Below are 18541 nucleotides of genomic sequence, written 5' to 3' on the forward strand. Positions count from 1 at the left end.
TCCTGTTCCCTGCTGTGCTCTGTGTCCTGAGGTGGGCAATGTCTGAGGATATTTCTGCAGGCCATTCCTGTGTGAACACAAAGTCCGGGTGGTGGCTAGGGAAGGTGTGGAGGAGGGTTAAAGGAGGAAGAGGGCTAAAGGAGTGGCCTGGAGGCAAAGAAAGGTGGCCTGTGGCCAGCCCGGCCCCGCCCCTCTACCTGAGTGAACCCAGCAGCCAGAGGCCGCTGCGCAATATAAGGGGAGCAGTCTGCCAGGGGTCAGTGAGTTCGGGCTCCTCCTCTCCCGCTGCTGCTGCTGCTGCTGCTGGATCCATCTGGGTCCGGCCAGGATGTCCATCCACTTGAGCTCACAGGTGTTCAGCTCGCGCTCCGCCGCCTTCCCGGGTCGCAGTCCCCAGGTGCGCCTGAGTTTGGGACGCCAGAGAGGCTTTGGTAGCAGCAGCCTTTATGGCCTGGGCTCCGCACGACCGCGCGTGGCCGTGCGCTCCTCCTATGGGGGTCCAGTGGGTGCCGGTATCCGCGAGGTCAGCATCAATCAGAGCCTGCTGGCTCCACTACGGATGGACATCGATCCCACCCTCCAGCAAGTGCGCCAGGAGGAGCACGAGCAGATCAAGACCCTCAACAACAAGTTCGCCTCCTTCATCGATAAGGTGAGCTAGACAGAGGGGAAGGAGGGAGCCCGGAGCCACGCCCCAGCTGCCCTGACAAAACTGCTTGCAGGTGCAGATTGCGCACCCCAGGAGGCCAGCTCGGCTTCTCTTCCCATCAGTACTGGGGGTGATAGCTCTGTAGCTTTCCTGCTCCCCATTAATGAACTCTGCTTGCTTCTTGGTCCCCCTCAGTCTTCAAGACCTCTCTCTTAACTCCAAGGTTTCCCAGGTTCTGGCTGCCTGCCCTGGCTGGCTGGGGCTCTTAAGCCAGTATCACAGGCATCTGGCTGGGAGATCCGGAGACCAAGGCCAGGAGTTCTTCTGGGCCTCTTTCCTCAAAGAGGCTGGCTGTGTGGAGCCCATGGATGGGGTGGCATGCCCTTCCTAGCAGAAGACACACTGGATTGTCAGAGGGTGTGGCCACTGGGACAAATGCTGGAAGTACATGCTGTGGGGGTATGGAAGGGGTCTCTAGCCCCACCCACCTACTCCTGGCCTGGTTCTCCAGCTTGCCTTTGGCCTTTGGTAGTAGAAGGTGAAGTTATTTGTGCCCTTAGTGAAAGCCTAGTTGGGGACAGTCAGGGCAGTGTGTGTTAGGAAAATGGAGGAGAATGGAAAAGGAAAAGGTCGGACTCGATCATCAACAGGCGAGGACTGTTCATTGAGGAACAGTGAGGGCCACAGACTTTCCCTTGGGTTTGCCCGAGAGTTGAGACAGGAGCTGGGTTTTTGGTCCAAGCAAGGAGGCAGAGGTGAATGAAAAAGCCACTAGGTCAAGGAAAGTGGGGGCCTTTCAGTTGGCCCCACAATGGGATGTTTACAGCTGGGCTTAGGGATTGCTCTGCCTGCACTTCAAAGGAGTTCACACATACCTGGGATTTTGCCCAGAGTCTGTATGGGCCTGGGACTACAGGGTGGGGGTCAATCCTTCAGTGGATACCCCAGAGAAGAACCATTTGGGGAGTCTTTTCCCTGTCCCTGCTACTCACAAGATCTTAGGAGCAGTGGTTGGTGGGGGATGAGAAGAAAAATACTTGACTGGTAGGTCTGGGAGAAGTGAGGCTAAGTGGAGCTGAGCCCAGGAACTAAGGGTAGATCAAAGGGACTTCAATGGCCTAAGAGAAGCGAGTTCCCTTTTTCTTTGCCTGCTATTAGGTCCAGTGGGGTTCAACCATGATATCCATTGGCTAGGTCCTCTCTCTTGGATTTAGACAAGGCCTCCCACCCTCAGGCATACTGGGTGCTCCCTCAGAGACTTTTTGCATCCCAGAGCTGGGCATCAAGAAGATGCTTCTTCTATGTTGGACTGACTTTAGCACACTGTCTTAGAGGTCTCACTAGAGGAAAAAGGATGTAGAGAGAATACTAGAAGGAACAGATGTCCCAGCTGTAAGGAAGGGGCTGGCTCAGCCATCTCCAGACATGGGGCTCTTGAATGGAGAAGGAGGGGAGGTAGAGAACTCAGTGGGAAACAAAGGTGGGTGGAAATCCTCACACATTAGCAGGCCATGCTGATTTGCTCCCTGACTTACATTTATGATCACACTTGAAACAAAATCTAGAGAAGAGGAATGGGGGCAAGTACAAGGCATTTTGGACAGGGGACCAGCCAATGGGAGCATGGGAGACTGGGCAGCTCTCTTCTATCCAATGTGGTGACATTGTCAGTCCCTCAAGAATTCCCTCCTCCGTACCCTTTCCAGGTGCAGTTCTTAGAGCAGCAGAACAAGATGCTAGAGACCAAGTGGGCACTGCTGCAGGAGCAGAAGTCAGCTAAGAGCAGCCGCCTTCCCAGCATCTTTGAGGCCCAGATTAATAGCCTGAGAAGACAGCTGGAGGCACTGCAGATGGATGGGGGCCGCCTGGAGGTGGAACTGAGAAGCACGCAGGAGGTGGTGGAAGACTTCAAGAATAAGTAAGCTCCCTAGTGCCAGGTTCAAGGATCTCTGGCCTGGATAATATGTGCCTCATCTGTTGACCTTCTGTAAGTCCCCTGGCTCAGGGGTCAGAGTGGGCAGCTGCTCTGCCCAGCAACTCCCAGGAGGGGGACAAAGAAACAGTGTGGGGAGTAAGAAGCAAGAAAGGACAACTTGTCCTGGCTAGTGATGGGCAGAGGCGCCAGGACTGAAGCCAGAGCAGAGCCAAGAAGGAGGCTACAAGAGGGTTGGAAGCCTGAGGTTTGGGGATAGTCCTCTAGATGATTTCTGGGCTCGCTTTTTCTTGTTCTTCCCATGGAGCAGAAACTAAAGCCAGAACCTTGGGTGGGCCCCACCCTGACACACCTGCCAGTGGACACTGGGGACAGCAAGTTTGCTCTGTGCTTTGCCTGTGGCTGTGTGACTAAGCAGAGACAGGCACACAGGCAGTGACTGGAGGAGAGTAAACAGCCCCTCTGTGGAGTATCCCCCACCTGCTGCTTCCTTAGAGCAAAAGTCAACAGATTAATCCACAGCAGGTGGAACCGGACAGGGGCAGGGCAGGGAGGCCTGGGGTAATCAGGCTGCTGTCAGGGACTCACTGATATGAATGTGTGCATGTTCACCCCACACCCACCTCCCCCTACCCCAAGGTTCTCAGGGTCCCTTCTGGTGGAGCCAGGCTGAGCTCCAGCCTGGGCTGCAGGAGAGGCTGACAGAGGGGTCAGGAGAGCAGGGGGAGATCTGGGCACTGCTGCTCTGGGAGCTCCAATCTTTGCATCCTCTGGGCCCAGTAAGGCAGGACAGAGGCAGGCTGGAGAGGGTGTCTTACAGAAATTTCCACAGCTTCTGTAAGGATCTAAGTGCAACTTTTTTGCATGGACACTCTAAGATAGGGCTCCTCGAGGGGTCGGTGTGTGTGACCCATAGGGAGCAGCCCATTTCCTCAACACCCAGCTCTACCTGTTGCCTCCAGCAGCTCTTGGGCACTGCTCTTTATAAATTCATTTTTGAGGGCTCACATAAGCATTGGGTCAAGACAATGCTTCCTCGTTGCTACTTGCCACGGTCCTCCTAAAGTCAGGAGCTGGCTCTTGGAAGGAAGCAGGATTTAGAAGGAATGGGGCTGGTCCATCTGGCTAGGGCCTGGTTCTTCCTGAACTCCATAATTTCCTCCCACTGTACAGCCTAACTTCACTCCACAGAGGGGTGGAATGTGAAGCATGGGCTGGACACTAGGCTGCCAGGACTCAAGTCTGGGCTTTGTCCCTTTTCAGCTTAGTGACTTGGGCAGGTTACCTTGTCTCCCTGTATTTCCAATCCTACCTCTGATGATCACAGTGGTGTCCTGACAGGATTGTGGTGAGGGTGAAATGAACTAATGTACAGGAAGTACGCAACAGTGCAGGCCCCAAAGCAGGCACTAAGCAAGGCTGTTGTTTGCCCTGCCCCCAGTGGATGCAGCCTTTGTCCTTTAGTTCACGTGAATTACTCGCCAAATTTCCCATCTGTCTCCATGGGGCTCCGGGGCAAAACTATGCCCACACCAGGCTGTTTCTCCCCCCTTGCAGGTACGAAGAGGAAATCAATCATCGCACAGCTGCTGAGAACGAATTTGTGGTGTTGAAGAAGGTGAGGTGCACCCAGGCTAGAGGCATATGGGACAAGAAACCACGAAGCCCCTCTTACCTGAGAAGCTGGTTGGGGATTTTTGGTTTTTGCCAAAATCTGGCCTGGGTTGCACAAAGAGGAGTGATAGACTTCCAGAAGGAGAAACTGGGATCTGAAAGTCAGGAGTGCATAGTGTATACGCATGTGTGTGGACAAGTACGCGTGCATGTTGAGTCAATGGACTTCTTCCTGGGGTTAGGCTTAGAACCAAGAGATGGAAGTGAGGGGAAGAGTTCTTAGTATTATCTTTAAGTAGTTGTACAAAGGGGATTTCAATTCAACATGCATGAATATACTGCATCTTGATCAATGCCAACCTTTCCAGATTCCTCCTCCCCATCTCTCCCAAACCCATCCATCCCCTGAAGTGGCTTGGCTCCATTTTTACATATGTACATGGAATATGATGTCTGTATTTACCCACTTTTCCTCTCTCTATGTGTTTTTCCCCCTAGAGAGAGAGATTTAACCTTGTATCAGGAAGTGCTCTCTCACAGGTCAGAGCATTTCATCTCAGACAGGGTGGCACCTGGTCTGCCTAAAGTGTTTGCTGAATGAAGGTAATGAACTTTCTGAGGCAGGGAAAATTCTCTGCCCCTGGAGACGTGCGAGTGGAGTTTGGAGGCCTTGAGAGTATCTTAGAAACTGTTGGGATACATGTTCCTTAAAGTTCTGTGTCTGTGTACACTTGCTGAGCAGCTCTGTTTGCTAAATCCACTCACAGAAATGCAACCTGTCTCATAACCAATCAGGACTGGCCTTTGGTGGGAATGATTGTAATATAGATTCAGGGACAAGGGAAACAAATAAAACCTAGCCTTACCCATAGACATTCAGCTCAAGGAAATACAGCCTTTCCACCTGGGCATTACCTGTGGCCCACCTGCCTTGAAGTTGCCCATGCTTCCAATTGAGCAGCCAGCTCTATCTCAGATGGCACCTGGGAATCTGGGTGATACATGCTCTCCTATAGACTGAGGAGAAGCTAAGGCTTGCAGATAGATATGTGATTTGCTCCAGGTCACATAGCTAGTTGGTGGCAGAACCAGGGTGGTGTTGAAACCATAAAGCATAAAGGTTTTAGGTTCCTGGTTGCTTTGGGTTACCAGTGGAGTCAAGAAGATGTTGCTGGACCTGAGAAGATGTCCAGATGCTGCCCATGTAGCTCACAACCTGGAGAGCCAGAGGACGGTTCTTGCATGGCTATGTCAAGCAGCCTGGAGAAACAAGGTTTCTGGATAGGCCAGGGGTATTTGGCCCAGAGGATTAGATAGGGATTGCTTGTTCCAATCACACACCAAATATTCTCTGTGCTGAAAACATGGTGTTCCTCTGCTACCCTCTCCTCTAGGATGTGGATGCTGCCTTCATGAACAAGGTAGAGTTGGAGTCCAAGATGGACAGCCTAAATGACGAGATCAACTTCCTCAAGACTCTTAATGAGACGGTGAGGACCTCAAGGGGACATGGTCACTTCCCACCCTGGGTGTGTGTTGGGGGGAGGGGAGTGTTCCTGTTTTATATCCTTTCTGGACTTGGGAATCCATGATGCATTAGGGGTATAGGAAGAGCTGGGAGTAGCCGAGAGGCTGAGTGGATCAGGTCCAGCCTATAGGAAAATGTCTGTGGGATGTCTGAAGCATTTGTCAGCTAGGGCTGACAGAAGCCTGGAAGAAATCAGAGGAGCCCACGCTGTGAGGGGCTTCGAAGGTGAACTAGAGGTAGTAGAGGGACAGAGAAGCCCAACGTAGGAGGTACAGGGTACCTGAGAGAGCCTGGGGATGTAGCCACCCATGGACCAGCTATTCTTCTCTTCATACTTGCCTTCTCATTCTCTTTCTCTTGGCACTCCTGTCTGACTGGGCTTCCGATATTTCAAAATCCCTTAAGGGGATTTAAAAACCTCCCTGGCCTTAGGCAAAAGATAGGGCGCCTAATCATCTGGTAGAGCCTGGGCCTGCTAAGTATACACCAGTTCTCAATTCCTTCATCCTCATCTTTGTCTGAATGCCTAGCCTCAATTAGCCCTTCAGAGCTAATGCCTACATTCATGTGAACTTCAGGGACCAGGGCCTCAGGGATGTTCATACAATCCAGCTCAGCCCAGGTCTTCCTGTGACTAGTATGCACATTCTACCTACCTACTTACCTACCTGTCTGTCTGTCTGTCTATCGTCTGTCTGTTGGTGTCTGTCAGTCTGTCTGCCAGTCTCTCTGTCTCTATCCTATCTCTCTTTGTCATCACTTTGTGTATCTGTATACACATATGGATACATGCTACATTTATATAACTTTATGTATGACATCTGATTGTTTCCTTGTGGAAATAGCATTGCAAAAGTAACACATACTCATTGCAAAAAAGCTGAACATTAAGTAAGGCATAAAACTGAAAACAAATCATTTATACCTGTTGCTACCATCTTTGTAGTTACCTTTCCAGTCTTTGTACACTTAAGAGTGATATGTTTTTATAAAAAGAGTCATACCATGGAAGTGGCGCTGTGGCTCAAGTGGTAGAGCACTGGCCTTGAGCTGAAGAGTGCAGGGACAGTGCCCAAGCCAAGAGTTCAAGCCCCATGACCGACCAAAAAATAAACAAACAAACAAAAAAAGAGTCATACCTGTTATGACATTAACACTTCCCACTGACAAGCTTCCCTGCCCATTCATATAGCCACTTACCCTGTTTTAAAGGCTGGAGAGAACTCCCCTATAGCATGGGCTGTGACTTGGTTCTCCATCCCCACACATATCACTGGTCACACATAGTACCACTCCACCACTTGATCCCCTTTCATTCTACCAGACTCTGACATTGGACATGCTGGGGAAGAACTATTCAGCGTGTGCTGGGTCTGTGTCCTTCCTTGCCTGGCCACTCAGGCCACCACAGCCTCTTTTCTCTTTCCCTTCCTTGAGTGGGATCTCAAGGCAGGTATGGGCACAGGGGTAGATCATGGCCAAGCCCCAGTGTTGAGTATGTGTTCTCCCTGTAGGAGTTGGCAGAGCTGCAGTCCCAGATTTCAGACACATCCGTGGTGCTGTCCATGGACAATAGCCGCTCCTTGGAATTGGACGGCATCATTGCCGAAGTTAAGGCCCAGTATGAGGAGATGGCCAACCGCAGCCGGGCTGACACCGAGGCCTGGTACCAGACCAAGGTATGTGGTCACTTGTTCCTGCCAGGGCCCTCAGTGGGATCTTCTTTTCCTCCTTACCCATCTGGGACTTTCAGAGCCTTATAGGCACCAGTGGCTTAAGGCCATTACATTCTCTGAACCCATGAAGAAGAGAATAAGAAAGCCAGGTCCCCGCCTTGGGTGAGGTCACAGCCTTGATTTGGAAACCAGACAGAGGCAATAGACATGCACTAAGAATTAAACCACTGAGCCCTAAACAGTGAATCCTAGCTACTTGGGAAATCAGTCATCAGGAGGATCATGTTTTCAGGCCAACCTAAGCAGAAATTTTTGGAGACCCCCCCCCAACAAATAGCTGGATGTTGTGGTGCCAATCTGTCATCTTAGCTATGCAGGAAGCACAAACAGGATCATAGTCCAAGCCATGACTATAAGGCCCTATTTGAAAAATGATGAAAGCAAAAGGGCCTGGAGATGTGTCTCAAATGATAGAAGAAGCACAAGGTTTTGAGTTCAAATCCCAATACTTCCAATATGAAAGAAAACATTTGGCAAGACAGTTTCAGTACTTATGCAGACCTGGCCCACTTACCTAGTGGTAGTAGGTGGTATTTCAAATGCTCTGCCTCTGTTGACTTATTTAATCTAAAAGCAGATCTATTAAGTATGCAGTAATTAGGATCACCATTAAAGATGAGGCAACTGAGGCACAGAGAAACTAAGTAAGTTGCCTAACTTTACCCAGCTAGGAGGTAGAAGAGCAGGATTCAATCTTGAGCCAAGGGCCTTAAGCCTGGAGGCTTCATTGTGAAGCATCTTTTCATGGAGGCTGACAGCTGAGGGCATGGGTACTGAGGAATAGAAGGGAACACAGAGGTGGACCAGTGTCTCTGACAGAGAGAGCCCAAGCAGGTTTAATAGCCACCTAGAGGATGCTGTGCAGAAGTAGGAATCCTCTGGGGTACATGGATGAGAGCATAGACATACCCACTGGAGAATCTGGCCCAGGCCCTTGTGTTGCTGTTGACTTGCTATGGGATCCCTGGTGGTGCTTCCCTTCCTCTGGACTCACTTTTCACATCTGTAGGTCTGGGAGAGCTAATGGTCAACATCTCAGACTTTCAGTAATTCCATAGCACTAGAGCAGTGTGAAGAACTCCAGAGTTAATGTCAAAGGGCCTGAAAGATGTATAGGTCCTCACTGTACTAGTTAGCAGGGGACAGAACCCTGTCCATCCCACTGCCTGGTAGTTTGGTCTGTGGGAATTGGGTGGTGATGGGCTTGGAGTTGGACTGTCCTTCTGTGGAATGAAGGCTGGTGGGGCTTTCCTCAGATAGGGAGAGGTTCACCCCCTTCCCCCCACTCCCCATCCATCCTCCTCTATATTGCCCTTGCAGGTTGAGACTCTCCAGGCCCAGGCTGGGGAGCATGGAAATAACCTCCGGAACATCCGTGACCAGATTTCAGAGTTGAACAGGATCATCCAGAGGCTGCAGGCCGAGATCGAAAATGCTAAGAATCAGGTGTGCATGAGCCCCCCTTCCTGCACCTCCCTTGCTCCTTGCTCCTTGGGGGCACAGGAGAGGCAGCCAACAAGGCCAAGCTCAGGGTGAGACCTAGACGCAGAAGGGGAGAGGTGCCATGCAACCCTCCTTGGGTTGAGGCTGTTTCTAGCCTGGTGAAGCCTTTAGAGCAGAATGCTCTTGTTTGGGTTCTGGCTTGAGGCCAGAAGAAGAAGAGTCCTGGCTGAGTATAAAGTCTGCAGAAGAGCTCTCAGACTGAGATCACACCACATTCACACTGAGCGTTCTACTTAGAGCTGGCTCTGGGGTAGTCTGGGAAATGGGAGTGCACATGGCTCCTAGGAGAGACTGAAGCCAGTAGAGACCCTTCATATGTCCCCAAAGCCCCTCCCTAACCCTGATCTCCCTTCCCCTGGTTGCTCTCCCTCACTCTGGCCATCCTTGCCTGCTTCCTGGATCCAGCCTGAGCCGAGCATGTTCATGCTTCAGGCCTTTGTACTTGCTTTCCCTCTACCTGCAGCTGTCCCTTTCTCATACCTAGAGTTTAGGATGGCTGGGTGATGGCTTCTTCAAACACCCAGCCACTATGTCAGCAGTCCATCGGGAGCTGTTTGAAGCACCCATCCCTTTCTGGCATGCTGTCTCATTGTGAAGTTATACGGTATACTGTCCCTTCCCCCACCCCACAGAGACAATGCCTTGAGAGCCGGATCTCCCTGCCTGGTTCACCTGTCCTCTCTTCCGGCACCTGGTACATGATAGGGACTCAGGTCCCAGACATGAGGCCCATGGAGGCATTTTGCTGGAAGCTGGATTGCAGTGTACTGATGGAGCACAGGTGTGATCATTGCAGCTCAGCCTGAGCAGTTGTTGGCCATGGAGAGAAAGGGCAGATGACACATACTGAAGCTTCAGAAAATGTGTTTCCAGATGAGATGGGGGATGGGACTCACAAACATCCTCTCTTGGGCCCTGAAGGCTTATTTACCCAAGGGTGAGGCTGCCTGCTGGCACAGAAGAAGAGCCTATGAGTCACCCCCTGAAGGGACCAGCCTTCAGGCCAGGAGGTGAGGCTCAGAAGAATGAATAATGTTTTTCCAACCTTGCAGCCTCTACCATATCCAACACCCAGTTTTCTATCTTTGTGAAAAAAAAATACCTAAGAAAATCAACACTGAGGGGGAAAGATTGGTTTCTGCTCACAGTTTTAGAGGTTTTAGGCCCTGGCTACATAGTGTTATTGCTTCTGGCCCATGGGCAGGCAGAACATAATGGAGGGTAAGCATATAGTGAAGAAAAACAGCTTACCTCTTGGAAGCAAGGAAGCAAAAAGAGAGAGAGAGAAATGGGACTGGGTACCCATATCTCCTTCAAGGCCATACCTCCAATGACTTAACTTACTTGTATTAGGCCACACCTCCTAAAGGTTCTATCACCTCCCAATAGGGCTATCAGCTAGGAGCTGTGCTGAATTTGCAAATGGATAGCAACACGCTTAGACTTCATAAATTTTACTTAATTTATTTAAACACTTCAAATACAATCCATACCAATAACTTACTCTTATGCCTAATTCCACTAAGTGTGTCCCACACACAGGGAAGCTCACAGGGCACGTCACTTGGTCGGGAGGTCAAGCGAAGTCCACCAAGGGTGTCCTCCAGGCTGCTCCAAGTCACTGAAGGGAGAAGCCACTGGCTCCAGCAGAAAGTCAGACGCGTGAGGTCACCTTGCTGAGTCTCGGATGCCCTGGGTTTTTATATGTTTTAGGCTGGGCCTTTCGTTTCTGGCTGTCTGATTATCGGGGATGCTTCAATGGCAGCATTGCTTCTGGTCACATCGATGAGGGCACAGCTGGCTTATCTCTGAGTGGGTCTGGTTATCTGGTGAACTACTTGCCTTGGTGATGGCTCTTATCTCTATCGTCCATAGTTCTAACTTCTAACTCCTCAACTCCTAATTTTGCAGCTTAACATCTCATATTAATTCACAGCATGCATCCATTCAATATATTCCTACTCAATAGCGTACTATGTCAATAACCAATAACACATTATGTGAGTATTCAATAAAACTCCATGTCAGTATTTAATAACACCATGTCAGTACTCACTAAGTCAGTATTCAATAACACACACACTATGTCAATATTCCATAATATTTACTACAGGAACCAAGCACATGGATCTTTAGGGGGAGGAGGGATTCAAGATCCAATTCAGTAGGAGCCCCAAAGCAGGGACTCTCTAATGCCAAGTAGTGTTTGGCAGCTGCTCAAGGCAGATTCAGGTCCTTTGGAACCAGACTATCCCTCCCCAAACTCATGGCCTTTGGATCATGTAGCCAGTGGCCTCTAGGGTGACTAAGTAGGGTCTCTGTTTTAAAGGCAAGTTATTGGTCCTTGTCAGCTGCCTGGCATTTGGGAATTTGACCAGGATCCTATGATCTTAGAGCCTCTAGTCACCAACACCAGTGGCTTATGCCTGTAATCCTAGCTACTAAGGAAGCTGAGATCTGAGGATCTTGCCTCAGTGCCAGCCTGCATGGGAAAAGTTTATGAGACTCTAATCTCTAATTAACCACCAAAAGCTGGAAGTAGAGCTAAGGCTCAAATGATAGAGTACTAGACTCGAACAAAAGAGCTCTGGGACATTGCCCAGACCTGACTGAGTTCAAGCCCCAGGACTGATGTGTGTTCATGTGTGTGTACACATGCATACACACACACACACACACACACACACACACACACACACACACACACACACACATGATTACAATCATAGTAGTATTTATTAAGCACTTAGTGCTAGTCACTATGCTAAGACTTCTGGCAATAGCCCTATAAAGTAGGTCTTGAGATCATTGATCTTTTAGAGAAGAGATTTGGGCTTAGAAGGATTGATTCAGCTTAAGCCACATAGTAAGTGGCAGACAGAATTGAAAGCTAGGCATTGGATCTCCAAATCCACGTATGTGTTTAACCCTTGGGATTCCCTGGAGTTTCATGAAGAAGATGGTACCAGTGGAGCCACCTTAAGCTTCCCAGGTGTGTGCTGTAGGATGAGTCAGCAGGAAGGTAGGGCTGGTTGTGGGCCCTTTCCTCCAGTTCACAGCTCACTACTGCCCACAGAATGGCAAGTTGGAGACCGCCATTGCTGAGGCCGAGGAACGTGGTGAGTTTGCCCTCAAGGATGCTGGACACAAGCAAGAAGAGCTGGAGGCTGCCCTGCAGCAGTCCAAGCAAGGCATGGCGCAAATGCAGCGTGAGTACCAGGATCTGTTGACCGTCAAGCTGGCCCTGGACATCGAGATTGCCACCTACCGCAAGCTACTGGAGGGCGAGGAGAACAGGTGAGAGTTGGAGAGCCTAGACAGAGAATCCTGGGGTTCTGCAGGGATCTAAGGCCTGACATTCACTCATCTATCTACAAGTATTGCCTGTGTGTTCTTCCACTGCAGGGCACAGGGTACAGAGGTACAGAGCTGATGCTTGCTGCTTAGCTCTCAACCAGACAATCTTCTAGAAGGAAAGGCTACAGGGTGTGATGAATGTTGGGAAAATGGAGAATGGAAAAGGAATAGGCTGGACTATAGGCGAGGACTGTTTATTGAGGAACAGGGAGGGGCACAGACCTTCCTGCGGGTTTGGAGGTTGTGCCCGAGCATTGGGACAGGAGCTGGGTTTTTATAGGAGGTCCGAGCAAGGAGGCAGAGGCTAATGAAAAAGTCACTAGGTCAAGGGAGGTGGGGGCCTTTCAGTTGGGCCCACAATGGGATGTTTACATCTGGGCTTTGGTGGATTACCCTGCCATCATATCAAACAAGTTCACACATAACTGGGATTTGCCTAGCGTCTGTCTGGGGCTGGGACAATAGGGTGGGGGTCAATCCTTCATATTACATCTTTAGATACATAAAATGATCAGGCCAAGAGGGGAGAGGCAAGTTCTTCATATAGGATCTTTTAGATAAATATAAAGAATTGGGCTGAAAGGGGAGTAACATAAGAGTTATGAGAACAAAGCAGATTCCCGTCATTTGGAACCTTGAGGGAGTATAAAAGGTGGAGGGACATCCTGGTCTTTTCTGGCTACTTCCTGCTAGCATGGGGGTGTCAAGGAGTCACTGGGGCTGGGGTCTTCAGGGTCCAGGTCTGTGCTTGGTCTCCACAGACTGGTTAAAGACATGAGGTCTGAGCAAGGAGGCAGAGGTTAATGAAAAAGCCATTAGGTCAAGGGAGGTAGGGGCTTTTCAGTTGGGCCCACAATGGGATGTTTACAGCTGGGCTTAGTTGGATTGCCCTGCCTGCACTTCAAACAAGTTTGGACATACCTAGGATTTTGCCTGGCACCTGTATGGACCTGGGACAATGGGGGGGAGGCTGTCAGTCATTCAAGGAAGGGACATTAGCAGTATATCTTTTGTTGTTGTTGTTGTTTTGGTGCCAGTACTGGAGCTTGAACTCAGAGCCTTGTGTTCTTGGTTGGCTTTTACTTTTTTCTGCTCAAGGCTGGTGTTCTGCCACTTGAACTATACCTCCACTGTTTGATTTTATTTTTTTTTACTGGTTAAATGTAGATAAGTCTTAGGATTTTTCTGCCAAGCCTGGCTTTGAATCAAGATCCTGAGATCTAAGCCTTCTGAATAGCTCTGATTACAGTCATGAGCTACCAGAGCCTGGCTTTAGCAGGGTATCTGATTTGATTCTCAGCATATACTCAAGAGAAATAGGTGAGGGAGTATTGGTTCCACTATCTACAGGGTGGGAAAAGCTAAGAGTTCACTTTTGTTAATTGAGGGAGCAGGGTAGTCAAGAATTCAATCAAGGCCTATCGGTTTCTAATCCAAGCATCTTTCTGAGCCCAGGCTGCTTCTCACCACATAACTCAGCTAAGTCACATGGTGCTGACTGCCCTGGAAGAGGACCATTTCCTTTGTCTCCAGAGAAATTTGCATATTTGCCTGCAAATCAGAAAGGAAACTGGATGAGTTAGTCCGGTAGGATATTGTTCATGAAAGACTGTTTGAGTCTTTCATGCAGGTATGCTTCATCTCTGTAGTTGGGGTTTGGTTCGTACATTCTTAGGGTGATTGATTCTTTCTGTCAACACATAGGGCTTTCCACTTGCTCTCAGGGGAGGTTAGGATCTACAGAGGTGAGAAGCAACAGTCAAAAGCTTGGGAGAGGACTTTTCATGTTGTTAGAATCCAGCACAGAGAGAGATAACTAATGTGTAAGACGTGTTTCAGCACTCAGGGAGAGTACACATCAGTTGAGGAGACAAATCACCTGCCAAGGAAGCACACAGAGACAAAGGGCTTGCATTTTAAAAGTGCTAACTGTGTGAAAGAACCTTTTCTGAGTGGTTGGGGGAGAGGATGGAGGGTGGTTGGAGCTGAAAGGAAGAGGAAGGAATGAGGGTGTTAGAGATTGGATTTGGAAGGAGAATGAGATGCAGGAGGTTTGATGGGATAGGGAGATGTGGGAAGGGTCTCTATCTGAACTTGAACTGTCCTTCTGTGGGTACATCCAGGCTTCTTTGTGGAAAGAGAAACTGAACATCAAAGACCTCTGGGAAAATCATGCTGACCTCAGGATACAGGATAGCTCTAGCCAAAATACCTCTCATTGCAACCTTCATTCCCATGGGCCTTGAGTCTCCAATTTCTTGGGAATCCATAACCTGAGCTTCATTAATTCATAGAATTCATGGATGATGGCTCTTACAGAAGGACCTGATCTGGCTTCCTCCAATGGGTTAATGAAAGGTCTAGAGCTCAGAGAGAGTAAGGGATGTGCCTCAAGTTACAACAAACACACATCTCTCCTGAAAGCTTTTCCCAGTCTGGATTGTGAGTCACACTTCCATCCTGGTTCCTGGAGAGGAAACTGCTCTCCCTACCCCAGAAGATGCAGAGAGGGATACTTAGCATTTATCCCTTACCCCTATAGTCCTACTTGGAGCCAATCCAGGATTATGGTCCTGAAATTTATACAGTTCAGGGGACATTTGAGAATATAAAGCTACAACTATAAAATTAAGCACACTCGGGAAAGTAGCAACTTGGAAAAAAAATCTAGCATGCCTAAAGTTTTCAGGAGATGCATATTTCCTTTGTCTTTCTTAGGCTGCCTGCATGTAAAAAAATAAAATAAAAATAAGCACAATAACACTTTAAAATATGGAAAGAAATCACACAAATCACGAAAACTTGGACATTTAGGTCTCTTCTTGTAAATTTGTTAAGACACTGAACCAGAGATTCTTACATAGAATTGCTGCTTCGTTATATAACCTGCTCTCACTCACAAATTCTAACAACTTCCAGAACTTGCAGGGACTGTTGGAATAAGCATTCAGGAAGCTTCTAGAAAGCCCATCTCTTGCTCCCTTCTAGGTGGGAGCTAGATTCTCTTAGCTCGTCCCCTTGCAGAACAAACAGATTCCCTAGTGGTGACAATGGGACTGTGAGTCACAGAACAAACACACCCAGCTGCTTCAGAATAGATTCTAATTTCCACTGTAATACCTGTTCATCCCCACAGGCTGCCAAAAGCTACCCCACCCACTGTCCCTCCTCAGTCTTAGCTGGATTCTCATTCAGTCAGTCAACAATTCATTAATTATTTCAACACCTATTAAATACTATTAGTTCCAGGCTTCTTGGTAGGCAGCTGGAGACACAGGAATCAGTAGTAGTCAACAACCTACTTTTAGCTCTTTATGATGTGATGAGAGAAAGCAGATTATGATAAATGATAAGTACAGCTACCAGTTACCAAATCCTGGGTGTACAGGACTTGTGGGTAAATTATATTATCTAACCAACACAGACAAGCCTCAGACTTTGGTCTTGTATCTCAAATAACGCCCCCCAAAATTTCCATCCAGCCTGATGCTGGTGTCTCCTACCTGGAATCCTAGCTAGTGAGGAGGCTGAGAGGCTGAGATCTGAGAATTGAGATTCAAAGCCAGCATTGGCAGGAATGTCTGAGAGAGAGAGAGAGAGAGAGAGAGACAGAGACAGAGACAGAGACAGAGACAGAGACAGAGACAGAGACAGAGAGAGAGACAGAGAGACAGAGAGACAGAGAGAGAGACAGAGAGAGACAGAGAGAGAGACACAGAGAGAGACAGAGAGAGAGACAGAGAGACAGAGAGAGAGACAGAGAGAGAGACAGAGAGAGAGAGAGAGAGAGAGAGAGAGAGAGAGAATTTGTGAGGAAAATGGAGGAGAAAGGAAGGAAACAGGCTGGATTCCATCTTCCATAGGTGAAGACTGTTTACTGAGATAGAGCAGCAAGGTCACAGCCTTCCTATGGGCTTTGAGATTGTGTCAGAGCTGGGACAGGAGTTGGGTTTTATGAGGTCTGAGGCAGAGGTTAATGAAAAAGCCACCAGGTCAAAGGAGGTGGGGGCTTTACAGTTGGGCCCATGATAGAAAGCTTACAGCCAGGCTTAGATAGATTACCCTGCTGGAGTCAGGCAGTCTGCACTTATCTTTGGTGGGTTGCCAGGTATCTTAGAGATATGCACCTGGGAAAACAGGCTGGGGGGTCAATCCTTCAGAGTGTGTGTGTGTGTGTGTGTGTGTGTGTGTGTGTGTGTGTGTGTGTGTGTGTGTGTGTATGAGAGAGAGGGGGCGGCGGGGAGGGAGAGAGAGAGAGAAAAGGAGAGAAAAAGAGAGAGAGAGAAAGGGGGTTGAGGGTCCTGGGCGCTATAGTTGAGCTTTTTGTTGTTGTTGTTCAAGGCTAGTTTTCTACCACTTGAACCACAGCTCCAATTCCAGCTTTTGGGGTAGTTAATTGGAGATAGAGTCTCATGGTCTTTCCTGCCTGGGTTGGCTTTGAACTTCAGTTCTCAGATCTCAGCCTACTTAGGAGCTAGGATTACAGATGTGAGCCACTGGTACCCAGTATCCAGGAGATTCTTATCTCCAGTTAACCAGCAAAAAGCCAGCAGTTGAGCTCTGGCTTAAGTGGTAGAGCACCAGCCTTGAGTGAAAAGGATGAGTAGGCCCTGAGTTCAAACTTAAGTACACACACACACACACACTATATATATATATATATATATATATATATATATATATATATATATATATATATATATATATATATATATATAATCCAATGTATAAGTGAGAAATAGCTCTAGGATGTGGCCCAGGGGTCATATGGCCAGGAGATAGAAGTGTTTAAGGGAATCCTTCCTGACTTCACTCATCCAGCATTTTGCAGTATTGAAGGCAGGCTGGAGGTATAGGACAAGAAGAAAGGGGTGAGGACCTTCCTGGAAAGTGGGGACTGGGAGTCATTGTCACCAGCATGGAGGAAGAACTACATTAATCTGTCCTTTGTCCCTAGGCTGGTGGAAGATGGAGCAGGAGCTGTGAACATCTGTGAGTTCTTAGCCCCTATCCTGTGCTATGCGGATCAGGCTGGATGTCCAGAATGGCAGACTAGTCTGGGAGCTTTGCTTGTGGGGCTAGGGTCTCCTTTCTTTCCAGAGTGCTGGCAGGTTCCTTGGAGCTGAGGTCTAGCTCCATGGTCCAGAATAGCAGTACAAGAAGGCACAGGGTGACGGGGGAGGGGAGGGTCCCATCAGAGGCTTCTTTTGGATTGGCTGATGGAGGAGTCATTGATGATGGGCAGAAGTGAGGGAGAGGGTCAGGAGTATGGGGTGGATGGGATGTGGGGAGGTCTCACACCAATAGAGCCTCTTCCTTTCTCTCCCAGCTATGGTGAATTCCATCGGGGGCAGTGGCAGAGGGCTGGTCTTCGGAGGGACCATGGGAAGCAATGCCCTGAGCTTCTCAAGCGGCGGGGGACCCAGGGCCCTTAAGGCCTATTCCATCAGGACCACATCCGCCACTCGCAGGAGCAGCCACAACTGAGCTATGGGTGTGCAGAGCTGCCTCTCCCTCTGCCCTCATCGTGGGAGGCTTATCACCACCCATCCCTGTCCTGAGATGGAATAACTTCCTGAAACTGGTATACAAATAGCTTCAATAAAGAGTCCCTCAGAGGCTTGGGTATGCAATGCTATGTATCCTATGCAATGCTTGGTATCCTGGCTGGACCAGAGAAGGCAGGACCTTCCTTAACATTAAGGAAGGCTCTGATGCAGGGAGCTGAGGTTGCATGTGGTATTTTGGGGTGCTGCTTTAAGAGGCTGGGTTAATCTTCTCCCAGAGCTGGGACTGGGGCTGGTCCCAGTACTGTGCTACAGAAGCACAGGAAGGCACAGTCAGCAAGTAAGCCCTAAAGTCCTCCTTTGCCCAGGGTGGAAGGGCTGTTGACACTTTAGGCCTTCTGCTGCCACAACACATTGTTCTTGTAATGAGAAGGCCACACACATATGGTGACCCCAGGCCTGGGCTCTGAGTGGCCCAGCCAACTTTTATGCCATCTTTCTGAGGCCTTTCTGGGTACTGGGTTTGCCAGGCTCTGAGCCCTGAAGCCATATGTGTGACTGAGTGTGTGGAGGACCCTCTGTAACTGGAGTGGTGGTAGGGGGTGGTCTGAGTGTATATGGGAAGGTATCTCAGATTGTAGGTCCTGGTAGGGGGTCTGTGCCTAAATCCTTAGGTGGAGGAACAGGCTGGGCTGTGTCTAGATCCAGTGGTGG

At 49.1% G+C, this 18541-nt stretch overlaps 1 protein-coding gene across 1 annotated transcript; it reads left to right on the plus strand.

Annotated features, from left to right (window-relative positions):
• Nucleotides 1–246: 246 nt before the first annotated feature.
• Nucleotides 247–17953, plus strand: Krt7 (keratin 7). The gene is made up of 9 exons (XM_070041482.1): nt 247–652; nt 2356–2567; nt 4140–4200; nt 5591–5686; nt 7239–7403; nt 8781–8906; nt 12040–12260; nt 17278–17312; nt 17650–17953. Exons 1-9 carry the CDS (start codon nt 329–331, stop codon nt 17805–17807), a joined length of 1398 nt encoding a protein of 465 aa, XP_069897583.1. The 5' UTR covers nt 247–328; the 3' UTR covers nt 17808–17953.
• The last annotated feature ends 588 nt before the right edge of the window (nt 17954–18541 follow it).

Source organism: Dipodomys merriami, unplaced genomic scaffold, assembly GCF_024711535.1.
Source record: "Dipodomys merriami isolate MVZ:Mamm:240054 unplaced genomic scaffold, mDipMer1.0.p SCAF_10, whole genome shotgun sequence".
Classification (NCBI taxonomy): Eukaryota; Metazoa; Chordata; class Mammalia; order Rodentia; family Heteromyidae; genus Dipodomys; species Dipodomys merriami.

Excerpts from the sequence above, each read along its gene's own strand:
- Krt7 (XM_070041482.1), top strand. The coding sequence starts at position 329 with ATGTCCATCCACTTGAGCTCACAGGTGTTCAGCTCGCGCTCCGCCGCC. Across the intron at positions 4,201-5,590 it reads AATTTGTGGTGTTGAAGAAG|GATGTGGATGCTGCCTTCAT; the intron begins GTGAGGTGCACC and ends CCTCTCCTCTAG. Across the intron at positions 8,907-12,039 it reads TCGAAAATGCTAAGAATCAG|AATGGCAAGTTGGAGACCGC; the intron begins GTGTGCATGAGC and ends TACTGCCCACAG.